Raw genomic sequence first — 15,653 nt, 5'->3', positions numbered from 1 at the left:
CACACTTACATTACTTAGCCAAGTGTTCAAAACTTTCAGGATCTGAGTCTCTTTATTAACCAGAAATTCTAGGATAGTTAAAGAAAAACTGAATTCATCTTTTTTTCTGTGAATATTAGCTAAGTTAATTAATGTTTTTGCTTCTAGTGTCCCCATATTTTTAATTATCAGGTAGTTAAAGGCTATTCCCTATATGATTAAATGATCAAGAATAAAGGCAGTGATTTAGGACTAGTGTGTATGTAGGTAGAATTAATACTGATCATTATTCCAATTCCTGCTCATCATGACATGAGAATCAGAGAATGCTAGAACTGTATCTGAATTATTCCATATAACTGTCTCATTTGACAGGAAAAGAACTTCAGCCTTGAGCCAGACTTTAGGCCTCAATTTCAGGGATAGTTTCCAATCCCCAATTAAGGACAATTTCAAATCCTTGTTAAAGAAATTATATGATGAAATATATTTGAGTTCTACCTTAAACACTTTTGATGATAGAGAAGTTAAAAATTCTAGTTCAGATTTCTTTTAGTTATTACTTAAGAAATGATTCAATACATGACTAGTTAATGCTACAGATTTACAGTGTTAGCCTAAAAATTAAATACAAATTTCTTACCCATGATCTTGGGCAAGTCATTCCCAACTCCGTCAGTTGCTTTAAATTCAGATAGCAAATGATAGAATTATTTCAAGCTTGATTGCTTGTTTTTAAAATCTGGAGTTGAGAACATATTACTAGAAACAATACTTTTAGAAAAATAAGGTAAATACACATTAGCTATTGATCCTAGTAGCTTTGATACAAATTTGTTTTTGTTTCTAAAAGATGATTAAAAAGTTGAAAGAAACCTTGAAATCTTAAAATATTTTTTCCAGTGACATATAACACTTTTTAATGATAAATAAAATACATCATTCTACAAAGAATCCTTACATTTATTATAAAGGTTAATGTACAGCCGCATATCCTGCCATATATTCAGAAAAAGAAGTTACTACTTTTAGAAAAACATGAAATACAGCTATTAAAATTGCATCAATTAATCATGAAAAAGAATAATAGATTGCACTTTTCCAGAAAGAGATTAATATTAGTGATCACTGTTGTATTCACATGAAATTATTAATAAGTATTTGAAAGGGCATTCATTTATCTGTGTTACACAAAGACTAACAGAGCTAAAGTTGAGGAAAAAATGTAATTTCAAACTCAGAACTATGAATTAATTTCAGTGTAAAAAGGCTCTTCACATTTAATTTTAAGAAATAGGACTGAAAAAAATCACTAGAAGACTTCAACAAAAACAAAGTATGGTGCTTGCTTTTTCCGTACTTGTAAATTTTCATCTTTTGAGAAAAGGAAGACTTATTTTGGCCAGGGATTGTTATTCATCAGAAGTGCCAGCAATAACTATAATTAACTAAAACTATTGCAGAAATATTTATACCAAAGTAAGAAAGAAAACAAGAATTAATTATCATGTTTCATTTAATGGGAGTGAAGTGAGGAAGAGATTTACCATATAAATAGGGGCTCAAAAACATTAGCAGAATTATTTTCCTTTTTAAAGTTGCTTTAATTGCAAATGATATTTTAATCTTGGTAAAACTGGCTGAATACTGACCAAGAAAGCATGACCTATCAATATACCTATAACACCTACAGTTATTACAATTGTAGCCTGAGATAATTAGATGACTGGAACTAAAGGTTCAGAAAATAGTATGTTTTTGAAACCCTCTTCCTATTTGTATATCTATTTGTGTTTGTGTGTATGTGTGTGTGTGAGAGAGATGCAGAATAACAGAGTGATTAAGAAGCAAGACGTGGGAGCAAGTCTGCCTGGCTTTGCATCTTGGTTTCTTGAGCTGTGGCATTTTGGACACGTGACTTAACCTTTCATCACTTTCTTCCTTTCTAATGAATCAATGCATCTAAAACACTAAGCTTGGCTCAAAGTAAGTGCTATGTATATGTGTTTTTTGTTTTTTTTTTAACCATTCTCCTCCCCCCAGAGATGAAAATTCAGCCAACTGAATGGTTTATTTTACCCTGAAAATTCTGCAAGACTTGAACCTAGAAGTAAGACTATGACTGAAATATAAGAATGGACTCTGAAATTAAGTATAAGTTGTTCATAGAAATGAAGAAAACACTAAATGTATCTTAAGAATAATTGAACACCTTCTGAATCCTCTTATCTGATCAGAATTGTCACACAAATGCAGGTGTATTTTCTCACATCCAGAGGTTTGTAATACATACTGAATCAGGCTTCCACATGCAAGTATATGGTAGTCCAATCAAATCTGCCACTAGAATAGCTAGTTCTACTTTTTAAATGTTCAATGAGTCTAGTTTCCAGGGGGCAAATAGAATAAAGATACCTAAGATTTTGTTTCTACTCTATTAATGCTATCTCTATCTAAACTATTAATGATAGAAACTAAACTATACCAAGTTTAAAAAGAAGTGCATCTGCTTCTAATTTATTGAGGTTAGCATTTTCACACTGTATGTCACATATCACATACATCAAGAAGATCAATGTAAGTGATCACACGTTTGAAGAGTCACAAGCTCCCTTTGTGATAAAACACTGCCAAGTCACTTTTTTCTCAACTGATCAGCTTAAAGTGTCAAGTTTTGCTGCTTTCCTGCATACTGCAAGAAAATTCTCTGTCTCACAAATGCTCCTTAAGATCAAGTAATCAATATTTATACTTTGGTATTTCATTTTTAAAAATCTCAAACATAACATGACAGTAATGGTAGCAGTAATAGTCACAAGTGTTAATGTATCATAACATTTTTAAATGCTTTCTGCATGCCGACACTGTTCAAAGCACTTTGCATGTATAATATCATTTGACCGTCACTTGAACTCTGTGAGGAGTATACTATTATAATCCTCATTTTATAGATGAGAAAACTAAAGCCCAGATTTTTTTTTTAATACTTGCCTAGAGACCACATAGAAAACTGTATAGCTGGAATTCAAAGCCACCATGCAGTCAGGTACCTGGACCTATAATATTCTACATTATAGTGTCTCCACGAAGTAGTTTCTAAATTTGATTTTGGCCATATACAGAACTGCTTTTGGGGAAGCTGTATTTTGTGTGTGTGTGTGTGTGTGTGTGTGTGTATGCATGTGCACACGCGTGTGCATATGTGTGTTGGGAAGCCTGTGATTATTACCTCCTACTTGATGGGTGTCCTTTCAAACAACAGTTTGAAAACCTCTGGTCTAGTCTATCTGAACTTGTCCAGGAATTTTCTGTCGCTAATGGTGTTTTCACAATTGTCTAGAGTTTTCACATCTTCACCAAAAATCATGAAGATAAAACCTGAAAAAATGCTATTCGCAGATATTTGTAGTCCTAGAGATACAGTAAGACACAGTACTTAACTATCTTGTTCTGGGGAATGATAAGGACTTTCTCAGCTGTGCAAAGTCAGCAGATATCATTCTGTTGTGTTCTTCATGTAGCTTGGTGACCACTGATATCCAGCCCATACTGAGGTGGAGAACCCAGTTTTAAAGGCAGATGCCAGGGTGGAAAACAAGTGGAATCCTGACCAAACTAAAGGTTCAGAAAATAGTATGTTTTTGAAACCCTCAGGTGTTCCTTGGCCTGCCATATAGTCACAACCAGATTTTTGAGCTGATCCGTTAATTTCACCCTTGAACCCTCAGGTCAACTGGATGGGCTTCATCAGCATATTACAGTTCCAGCACACAGACAAACTGATGAAATCTAAAATACTGCCACAGAAAACACCATTGTATTAGATTATGCTGGTGTCAACAACTGGGGACATCGGAACAGGGTTCTGAATAGAAATCTCCATCTTCTAAGCAGTGAGGGTCCAGTGTTCCTGGATAGTTTATCTGAACTGGGCAAGCACATTAGCATCTCTTTGAGCACAATTGTATTGAAATGTAAGAAACTAGAAGATGTACACTGGAAATAATAAAGTCCAAGTTTTAGATTTAGATCTGTGACCTCATTCAAATAGATTAACTTCTGGTTTCAGCTTCTTATTTGAAAATTAACAACAGATGTCAAAGACATCTGAAATAAATATGAGCTATAATATTAAGCAACAGACCAGCCTGACATTTTTGTTTTTATAATAATCTCATATAAAAATTACTTTCTTCTTTGCAACAAAGATAATTCCTTATTGCAAATTAGGCACTTAGGGAAACAGTTAATTCCTCCAGACCATTAGGCTCATTCTCAGCTTTGCCTGGAGTAAAGAAAGGGTATGAAAGAAACAATGGAAGATTATATATAAAATTTCTTCTCTTTGACTATACCCTGAGGACTAGACATTAATGAGATTGCTAATAAGTTTTATTAGGGCCCTATATGCTAATGACTTCCTACTTTATTTTTTTGCAAAATGGAAGCTTCCTGAGGATAGGTTTTCCCCTGGCTTACCGAAAGGAATGAAACAGCATCAGTTCAAGTTAGATATTATACTGCATTGCAGTAAATGGTGAAAGAGAATTAAGAAAAAGCCTTTTAGAAATAGCTTACCTAAATATGAGTTTTTGTTTTGCATTTTATTTTTTAAAAGTTTTCATAATTAGAGTAGTGAAATTACACCAAATCATTTTAGAAAGGAAATACATGTTCCTTTCTTAATTTGCAGTTGTGCTGTATGTTTCTATGACTCATTGTTATTCACTTCAGTGAGATTCACAGGAAGGAAATTTCCCTAAACAGATCCTAAAGAAGCATTTTTCTCTTGGGCACTACCATTTGACCACTTTGGAAAGTATGAGGATATTTGCTAAGTATATGCACTTGGGTATTTTAAGGGCTTATTTCGTAGAAAAACTGAAAGTTTCTGAAAGTTTCAGAAATGCGATATCTTAAGTCAAATTCTGACTGTGACCTTGACACTCTTGATGCCTACAAATGACCAGGATATCATTTCAAATCCAAGAATAACAAAGACAAATCATGGAATAAATAAAGTATGCTGCAACTCACATTTCACACATGAACACAATTGTATTCCTACCAAAGAGGCTCTTTTCCCTTTTATATTTCCATGTTGTCTGGGTTACAATTCACTGTCCTTAAAATATAAGTTCAGGCAGACATTCCTGTGTGTTTTGAAATGGATAGGGGCATGATAAACTGTAAATTTCAAGGCATCATACTCAGAGATGCTGATTCAGTTGTTCTTCGATAGGATTCAGGGGTCTAAATTTTTCTTACACACCCTAGGTGATTCTGAGGCAAGGAGGTCCAGGGACCACCTCGTGACAAACACAGTTTTATTCGACAAATCCAGAATGAGCTACAGCAGGGCTGATCCTGTTTAAACACAAAAAGTTAAAAATCCAGGTTCCAGTTAACATCTCACAGAAACCATTACGCCAGTACCAATGGACTATGTTTTGAAATTCTCATGTGAGCAAAAGGCACTGCATGCTATTTTTTTTCAATTATAAATAAAAATCAGCTGGGAGTTGAATAATTTATGGCTTCCTATAAAGCTGAATTTGAAAACATCAAGCTGGCAGCCTGTGCCATTCCAACCCACACATGGACAGCTGCCATGCACGCATATCCGTTACTTTTTTGAGATTATCTCCACATGCTGTATTATCTGGCTTTCCACATTAGCAAGTAACATGAAGCACAATCAATATCACAGAGGCCACAACACAATTAAAGACAAAGATGAGGCATTCATAGCTTGCTGGTATGGAAACCTGAAGGGAATAAGGTATTCTCCTCTACCTATGGAAGCCTATTTGGGATAAAAATAAAGATAAATCTGATAGTTATGGACTTACTAGAGGTCCCTTCAGAAATACTCAACTTTCCAATTAAGATTGTAATCGATAATGAAACTTAAGAAATCAAAATCATAAAATGGTTATATTTTACAAGTCAACTGGATGAGAATGTTGAAAGTGTAAGATTCCTTTGAGAGGAATTTTATTACCTTACAAGGAGACAGTATATGAGCATTTCTTACACTGTGACTTTACATATCAGGTTTTGAATTTTCAATGTATTTCCATTGAGCAAAATGAAAAAATTCAATTGTAAGAATTTTTATCCTGAATTTCATATGCCGCATTTCCCCAAATGATCCAAATATTTTTTGGTCCTTGTAGTTCTGGCTCACTACAGACACTAAATTTATGCAGCAATAGATCAAAATCGAAACAAACAAACAAAATCTTCAAAGGTGGTATCTGATAGCCCAAATCTGAGTAATATTTTTTCTAATGGTAATAAGTCCTTTTCACTGATGAATTTTTTCACCCATTAATTCTTATTCCCTTCAGGTTTTGCTAACGTGGAGTGTAGCATTTCACACTTTATTGCTTAAAAGAAACCCTACACGCACCTCCTGTGTGTTCTGGTTCCCAGGTGCCTTCACCAGGTAGGGGCTGCTGTAATGAGGAAACTCTGCTCTCTGGTGGCCTCAAGGTAGACACTAGTCTGTGGAATTTGTGAATTCTGTCTCTGACAAGAATAGCATTACCCCTCTCATGTTCTGCACCCTCTCTGGCATCAGACCGACCAAGATCCTTTTTTTGAACTACATTTGCAATCTCAGCTACCAGGTCTGACTCTGATTCTGCCTTTTCTGTAGGATTATATTTGTGCACATGAACAACATCTTCCCTTTCTCCTAGCAGCTTGGAAAGTAGTGAATAGAAATCACCTGTGGAAAAAAGAGAAGAGATAAGGGCGTGGAGGGTAGATAAGATTGCAAAATTTACAAAATTTGGTGCTTTAAAAAATATCTACTCATTTCTCATAATAAACAAGAGAGAAGTTTTAAGCATAGGAGGGGGAAAAAAAAGAAAAATTCCTAGACCAGTGAAATACTTTATTTCATATATCATCTATTTCTTTATGTTATAACATCTATTGACATATTAGTAGGAAAAAATAATGCTTATGTAATTGCATGGCACATTTCAATAAATGGTTTGCACAGTATAGTTTAATTGATATGGAAATTAAGAGCTCATCAGATTTCTAAAATAAAATATCATCAATAGCTACATTAGATAACAGCTACCTGCACAAGAAACTCGTTGCAGTTGTCTTAAAAAACCTATTAAAGTGTAAGCCATAGGAAAAGAAATATACATTTCTTGAGCAGGAAATATACATTTCCTGTAAAACACAAGTAAATATGTATCCATTTGACAATTGGGGAACCTAAATTTTATTATTATTTTGTTAGCAGTGCTACTGTAAGTAACTCTAGTTGTTCCTCTTATACCAAAAAATGAGCAAGTGAGAAAAATAATTTTTTGAGCAAAGAATACTTTTAAATCAGCTTCAAACAAAGGAAAAGATTTTAATAAACTGATATCATTAGGGTGATTCATCACTAAAATGTATTTTATGCCTTCCTGTATTAAGGAGTAAACTTGGGTATGGGATGCCAATTCCACGAAAGCAAATTATTTATAAAATATTATCATATATACAAAATATGACTACAGAAAGCTCATGAAGTATTTTAACCTTCATCATTCCCACGGTGACTTCTAATCCATTTATATCAACTGTGTGAATGGTAAACATATTCTCAATGAAAACACAAATCTGCTCTCCTACACCAAACCCAAGGGCAACCACCAATTCTTCCTTTTCCTCATCCTATACTAAGTGCTGCCACTGAAGAAATTACTTATGACTATGGAGTCCTGTTGCTTACATTTTAATTACATTTACAGCACAATTAGAAAACATTTATAAAATCTCTTTTCATGACCATTAGGAAATGAAAATGATAACTGGTTTAGCCATGATGTATTTCACTGAAGAATATATTATTAAGAAGGTGGTGCAAGGGGAGATGAAGTCTTTTCAAAATGATGCGAAGAGATTCTGTCATGTTTATAAGTAGCCTTGGTTTAATGTTTCAAAGTAGGTTTTCAATTCTTGCCAGTGAAATCAGATTATCCCAGGTGAAATCTTCAGTCAGAAAATAATTACCAAGTAATAGGGCCAATCTCAGTAAAATGAACAAAGCAAATTGTAAGTCAACCAAATCTATTAGGGCACAGTGGCTTTCTGCCTCACAGAAGAAAAATTAATACAGTACATTACTGCTAAATTCTCATGTACCACACATTAAATATAAATAGTTTCATATGCTTATACAATGAAACGTCTTATTTAGGAAATAAAATACAAGAGTATTTCAGGGAGAGATAAGCCATTATTTAAAAACTTGAGGCTGGGAGTGGAGGCTTACATTTGTAATCCCAGCACTGTGGGAGGCCCAGGCAGGAGGATCGCTTGAGCCCAGGAGTTCGAGACCTGCCTGGGCACCAGAGTGAGACCCCATCTCTTTAAGAAATAAAAAAATTAGCTGGGTGTTGTGGCATTCAATTATAGTCCTCACCCCTTGGGAGGCTAAAGTGGGAGGACTGCTTGAGCTCAGGAGTTCAAGTCTGCAGTGAGCTATGATCATGCCACTGTACTCCAGCCTGAGTGACAGAGACAGACCCAGTCTCAAAAAAAAAAAATTAATTAATTAAATTAAATTAAATAAAAACTTGAATCCATACGTTTAAGCTATTATTGTTATTGAGACAGGGTCTCTCTCTTTCACTCAGGCTGGAGTACAGTGGCGTGATCATGGCTCACCGCAACCTCTGTGTTTAGGGTAGTCTTGATGGAGGAAGACAGGTTCAGAACTATGCACAGTCATTCCGGTTGGCAAGAGAAATCTAAAAGCTGTGATAAAATATCAAAGGTAGGGCATTCCAGTTCATGTGACTTTATCATTTAAAATTGTCACTGGGTTAGGAAAGCAAAAATTGTTAAAATAATGTAACAGGCTTGGCTGCACACAGTTGCACAGGCCTTGCCAGAACAAAGTTTCAAAGCAGAATCTCTACAAACATCTCCTTATATGAGAGAGAAAGACCACTAGATGGCTATCTCTTACATTCCTATGCGCAAATCGGAAAGAGTTTTTTCCTCTTCTAGCGTACTGGATAAAATATGGAATCCTGAAATGTCAACCAATTTTTTAAGTCATATTAAGATATTTATTTAGAAAATACATCTAATGCATATAACAGAGTAGAACATAAGTAAAGCAAGTTGGTGGTCCTGACCTCCTGTGTCATCTCTCAATGTTTCCTTTTTCTTTTCAGTTTATGTTCCACTCATATTGGCTTTTCATTTCCTTGAATATCAAGTCTAAGAAGATGTTGTTTCTTCTGCCTGGACCACTCCCTCCCCACTAATAAACTAGCTCCTCAACTTTCAGATCTTAGGTGTCACATCAAAAAAGCCTTCCTTGATAATTTAACTCAGGGGTCTCTGCTGGGTGCACCTATAGCACTCTGGTCTTTCCCTGTAATGGCAACTCCTCAATTCAAATACACATCAAACCCTATTTCTGTGCCTCTAAGTGAATTCTACTTTGTACTTTTAAGTAAATTCTACTTAACCTAATAAATACAGTGACAACAACCTTTAGAAATTATTTTGTAGATTTAAAGAAGGCAGTTAATATTAAAATACCCAGTCCAGTGCATATCATAAAGTAGGTGTCACTATATTATAGCTATTATAATTACTAACTGAAAAAACAAACTAATTGCAACATGTATCTGCTTCAACCTGTGGTTTACCTAATATTTTAAAAATCCACTCCTTTTTCATGGTCAAGCATCTGGATTTTCATAACAGAAAGCAAAAAGCCCTTTTAGGGTCAGGTGTGGTGGCTCATGCCTGTAATCGCAGCACTTTGGAAGGCCAAGGCAGACGGATTACTTGAGGTCAGGAGTTTGAGACCAGCCTGGCCTACATGGTAAAACCCCATCTCTACTAAAAATACAAAAATTAGCCAGGTTGGTGGCGGGCACCTGCAATCCCAGCTACTTAGGAGACAGACGCATGAGAACTGCTTGAACCCCAGAGGCGGAGGTTCCAGTGAGCCGAGATAGCGCCACTGCACTCTAGCCTGGGAGACAGAGTGAGACTCAGTCTCAAAACAAACAAACAAACAAAAAACCCTTTTAGGTTTCTAGCCCTCTATTTTCTTAATAAGTCACTGTGGCTACTACAGCTAATTGGTTCCTGGCTTTGCCAAAGGAGGCTGTATCTGTACTTTCTCCGTGTCTTTTAGCATATTTTTGGAAAAAGAAGTCTCTCTACTCCACTGTTATGAATGCCACTCCTCCAGCACTCCCTAAAGCCTCTCCTGTCTTCTCTCTTTTCTTTTCTATTAATAAATACAACTTCTTTACCTCATATCTGACTCACAGGCTATACATACACTCACTTAGGGCTTGAGTTGTTATGGAGGTGGGGAGAGACCCTCCTCTGACATAACATACCCTTCCGGCTTTTCCATCTTCTTTCTTCATTTACAAGCTCCAACACTGTCCAAAAGAACTTTCTGTGATAATGGATGTAATCTATGTCTGCACTGTCCAACCTAATAGCTGCCAGACAGACACATGGGGCTGAGTACTTTGTAAATGGCTAGTGTACCTGAGAAACTTAATTTTTAATTTTTTACTTTGAATTAATTTATATTCAAAACATAAATATTTTCACCTAGTGTCTACCATATTGGATGGTGCAGGGTTACTTGCTGATTCATTCTTCCTTACATCCTTTTCCCTCTCTAAATTGGTCGCATTTCTTTCCACTTCCTATTTCAAAACTGTATGACTTCTCCAAGAGGTAAAGGATGCTAATTGCCAATGCTAATAGACTCTTTAGTTTGATCTACTGGGAGCCTGTAGCCCTGCTGAAAGTTCCCTTCAGAACCTCTTTCCTTATAATGTTGTTGTTTACAGGTCTTCTCCACCTATCATCTGTGCTTCCTCTTTTTTCCGTCCACCATGTAAAAAAGGCTGGTGTTTTGGGAAGTCTGTCCCTGACACATTTCTCCCCTGGCTAAAGCCTCTTCCTACTAAGTGATCTCAGTCACTTACAAAACTTAACCTACCACCTCTAGGCACATGACTACCAAGCCTGGAGCTCTCCTAACGCCAAACTGATGTTACAAAACTGTCTTCTGGAAAATCCCACTTGGATGTCTGTCTCATAGGCATTTTGAACTTAAAGTGTCTAAAATGGAGCTCTGTATCTTCTCACCATATTTTAACTTTTTTATAGTATCCCTCTTAGTGATGACACTCTTTTGAGTAAATCAACTCAGAAAACTGTACTCTTCTTTCTCTAACCAGTGAGTCACAAGGTCCAACCTAGGCTGATTTGCAACATCAACTTTTTCCTCCTTACCACCAGTACTCATTTGGGAATCTTATCCTTTTATTGTCATAGTGAAAGACTCTTCTCCTTCCTCAGAAAGGACCCCCATCTCTGCTCTGGATGACAAAATCTGTCTAGGATGGTATTAAAAGTGGCTCTACCTCTACGGAACTGATGTGTGATTGATGGCACCCTACCCGCCTTGGACATTCCTGGGTTATATCCCCATAGTTACCTTTGCTGTAGCTCTGTCCAGCTATATATTTCTGGGTGGTATTTTCTTTTTTTCTTTCTTTCTTTTTCCACTGGACTTTGATTGGTGGCATTTTTAAAAAAATTATACTTCTGGGATGCATGTGCAGAATGTGCAGGTTTGTTACATAGGTACACATGTGCTATAGTGGTTTGCTGCACCCATCAACCCGTCATCTACATTAGGTATTTCTCCAAATGCTATTCTTCCCCTAGCCCCCTAGCCGCCAATAAGCACTGGTGTATGACGTTCCCCTCCCTGTGCCCATGTGTTCTCATTGTTCACCTCCCACTTACGAGTGAGAACATGCGGTGTTTGGTTTCCTGTCCTTGTGATAGTTTGCTGAGAATGATGGTTTCCAGCTTCATCCATGTCCCTGCAAAGGACATGAACTCATCCTTTTTCATGGCTGCATAGTATTCCATGGTGTATATGTGCCACATTTTCTTAATCCAATCTATCACTGATGGGCGTTTGGGTTGGTTCCAAGTCTTTGTTATTGTGAATAGTGCTGCAAAAAACATACGTGTGCATGTGTCTTTAGAGTAGAATGATTTATAATTCTTTTGGTATATTCTAGGTGTTATTTTCTATTTCTATTCTGGGACTCACTGCTAAGGTGACCACATAATTTGTTTCTCAAACTAGAATACTTTTTAAAAGGAAAGGGGTGTTACTAATATATATACCAGGCATCAACTGGGACAGTCCTAGAAAAATGGAGATGTTTGCTGCTTACCAATTGTTGACAGCATTAACATATTAAGAACTATATAAACTATAGAAAATAATAATAGCAGCTAAAATTTCTTGAGAGCTTAGCATGATCCATTCACTTTGCTGTATGCTTTATACTGTTTAATACATTTAATCTCTATTAGTTATTATTGTCCTTGTTTTATATGAAGAAACTAAAGGTACAATACTAACCTGCACAGCTGGTAGGAAATTGAACTGGAATTTGAAAGAGATGGTCTGACTGACAGTTGCCCTCCAAACTGCTCACTAGACTGGATTCAGGTTCCCCTGTCTTTTCTGTACTGGTCATTAAGCTCTTTCCTACACAGTCACCTCAAACTTATCAATCTTACTATACTTAATTGTTTTTCTTTTTAAATTAACCATCTTCTGAGCTCAAGTGCTAGGTTTACTCTTTAACTGGGTTTCTCTTTGTCATATCCTGGTCTATCTTGTCCATACTGTAATACAAGAAATGTGCAAAATGGTCAATACTTAATGGTCAATACATACTACAGCGATTTGCACAAAACTAGCTTAAAAAATGACTAGTTTTTGGCTGGGCACAGTGGCTAATGCCTGTAATCCCAGCACTTTGGGAAGCCGAGACGGGCAGATCACTTTGAGATCAGGAGTTCGAGACCAGCCGGGCCAACAAGGTGAAACCCCGTCTCGACTGAAAATGCAAAAATTTGCCGGGAGTGGTGGCGGGCACCTGTAATCCCAGCTACTCAGGAGGCTGAGACAGGAGAATTGCTTGAACCTGGGAGCTGGAGGTTGCAGTGAGCTGAGATAGTGCCACAGCACTCCAGCCTGGGCGACAGTGCAAGACTCCATCTCAAAAAAAAAAAAAAAGATGAGTTTTCTTTGATTTGAAAAAATGTACCTTACATGTATGACCAAATTCTTTAAGATGTTCTAAAAATACTTTCTGTATATTTAAATTATCTCTGGGAAGGGAGAAATTACAAGATACAAATGTAGTTTTATATAAAAAAGTCCTTCTCATTTCTTATTTATTGTCATAGTTCCAGAGACTAGTACTTTCCCTATCCTAGCAGATACTCAATAAGCAATTCTTGGATGAATAATAATTTGTTAAAAATGTCAACCCTTGCATCTACATTAGTAGAGATAAAAATATTTCCTTGATGACTTTAGGCTGTAGTGATTTCCCATTTTTAAATTTTCTTCCCTCAACCTTTGATTCTTATAAAATACCCAAATGATCTAGATCTTTTAAGTAATTTAACTGAGTGAGTTTGGTATATGGAAACACAAGTATAGTAGCAGCTAATGTGTTGAGAAAAGGAACGCAGCATAGTACATGGGAATCTAATAACACCACCAATGAAACTTAAAGTTCGTAAGTTATGTGCTTGCACTAACTACTTTGTGGATCAGTGGACATTTTTCTATTATCAGGAACCACTCACTATTCCCTGCTCCCAGCATGGAAATTTCCTTGGTTTACTTTCAGGAATATGGTGAGAAAAACTAAAATATATGAAATATACATTTAAAAATTGTCCTAAAAAGGTTTTTTTTTTTTTTTAAAAAAAAAATGCTTTATAAGATCACTGGATAGAAAAAAATAAATATCTAGTTTTTTAGAAATTGTAAAACCTTAATGTGGCAGGTGCTATTATTTTTTTAAATGATCAAGTACCTCTCAAAACTTTCCAGAATATAAATTCCCATTTCCCAAACAAATTACTAGTTTTTCATTACCTAAAAAACCCCAGCTCTTGTTACTGCTTATTGCTCTGTGATTTCTATAATATAAGGAGAGTAAATAGGATGTTCAGCAGCAGTTTAACCACTGACAAAATATGCCAAGTAACCAAGTTAACACGATTAGAGCCATGCAACATAACTGATTAAAGAGAGGGATATAAGGAATGGAAAAATAAAAGCATCTCTTTTCAGAATTTAATATTTTGTTTTATGACTTAGTCTTAACTGATTTTCCCTTCGGGTTAAAGTCAATTTGGTTTATTGATTGTTTACTTACTACTATCCCACAACATTTACTCTCTAGCCTTAGAGAAATAAAACACATGACCATGGTGACCAGCTCAAGGATCACAAAGGAAGTGAACTTTATTATTTCTTCCCCTTATAGAACTCATTTGATTGAAAAGCAATCAGAAATCAACTTTTCTTCCTTTGTAAGAAAACAACACAAATATGAAAAAGGAGAAGATAGAAGATTATGGTTTTCATAACTACCATGCACACAGATCTATATTGGAAAACCTAACTGTGTGATAAATGATCATTCACATCTGCCTATTCTGTTATTAGGAAACCAATTCAAAACAGCATTCATTCAGCTTCCCAGAGCCTGGGGGGGGTATTTAGAATTGTGTTTGATAGATGAGTTCAATAAATAAAGACTCGTGAAGTGCTCATAAATCGTAAGAAATCAATAAATTTTTAGTAAATAGGAATACAAACAAAAACTGTACCTTCTTTAAAACAGCAAAGTGGCATAGAGAGTGCTTGGAATTAGTTAAGAAGATGCTACTAAAATTATTTGTGTTTTATTGGAGGATCAAAGGAATGCCCTATTTTGAACAAATCAATGAAATATAAATTTTAGCTACCATACCCAGCCTTTGTTTAACTCTTCCCATAAACTGCTTACAACTGTAACTTTAGCAGGCTTTGACACTAGACTATTGTGTTTTTAACCGGCAACCTTGTTCCCTTGATTCTGCTTATTTGATAAAACATGCCAATGGTAATTCATTTTTGTTAGCATGAAACCACTGTGAAATTACTGTTTCACAGAAGGTGTCCGAAGACCTTTAACTATCTGGGGTCATGGAGTATTTTCCCTCAACAAATTATATTTTTGTCATATTCTCTCTGCCTTGGGAATACAGTAGCTCATGTTGACCTTTGAGTAGAAAGATTGATTATATGAGGGCACAAAGACTACAATGAAGAGATTTTGGAGCAAACTGAATAAAACATGATAAAGGCTGTTTCTGCAGCCAAAGGAATGCTGTCCAAAGCATAGTATATAATAACAAGGACATACTGTTATTATAGATTTTGACTCTCAATTCAGCCTGGAATTTAAGACAATGAATCTTTCCAATACAACAGACATAAGTTTCAACACTACATCTAAACTTCGAATATTGAGACACTCAAATTCAGAACTCTTAAACGTAATTTTGTAGACTTTTGCTTCCATCTAGTAAGCTTCTTAGTTTCAAGCCCATAATCTTTGCTTAAACAATGCTTATAGAAAGTTCAGGATGTTTATAGCTTTGGTATAGTGAACATATATAAGAAATTATGGGCCAGGCGCGGTGGCTCAAGCCTGTAATCCCAGCACTTTGGGAGGCCGAGACGGGCGGATCACGAGGTCAGGAGATCGAGACCATCCTGG

At 35.8% G+C, this 15,653-nt stretch overlaps 1 protein-coding gene across 6 annotated transcripts in view; it reads right to left on the bottom strand.

Annotated features, from left to right (window-relative positions):
* The window catches only part of PAM (peptidylglycine alpha-amidating monooxygenase), a 134,579-nt gene that overhangs the window by 48,919 nt on the left and 70,007 nt on the right, over positions 1–15,653 (bottom strand). For 5 of the 6 annotated variants that reach the window (XM_011960102.1, XM_011960104.1, XM_011960105.1 and 2 more), the window contains exon 12: positions 6,395–6,715. The exons of the other annotated variant lie outside the window; for it this stretch is intronic. In XM_011960102.1, coding sequence (XP_011815492.1) covers positions 6,395–6,715 — 321 coding nt within the window. The remainder of the gene's footprint in view (positions 1–6,394; positions 6,716–15,653) is intronic. 6 annotated transcript variants of the gene reach the window in all.

Source organism: Colobus angolensis, unplaced genomic scaffold (genome assembly GCF_000951035.1).
Source record: "Colobus angolensis palliatus isolate OR3802 unplaced genomic scaffold, Cang.pa_1.0 Scaffold504, whole genome shotgun sequence".
Lineage (NCBI taxonomy): Eukaryota > Metazoa > Chordata > Mammalia > Primates > Cercopithecidae > Colobus > Colobus angolensis.
Note: the sequence above shows the minus strand (reverse complement) of the source record. Positions and strands in the feature narration are given on the sequence as shown.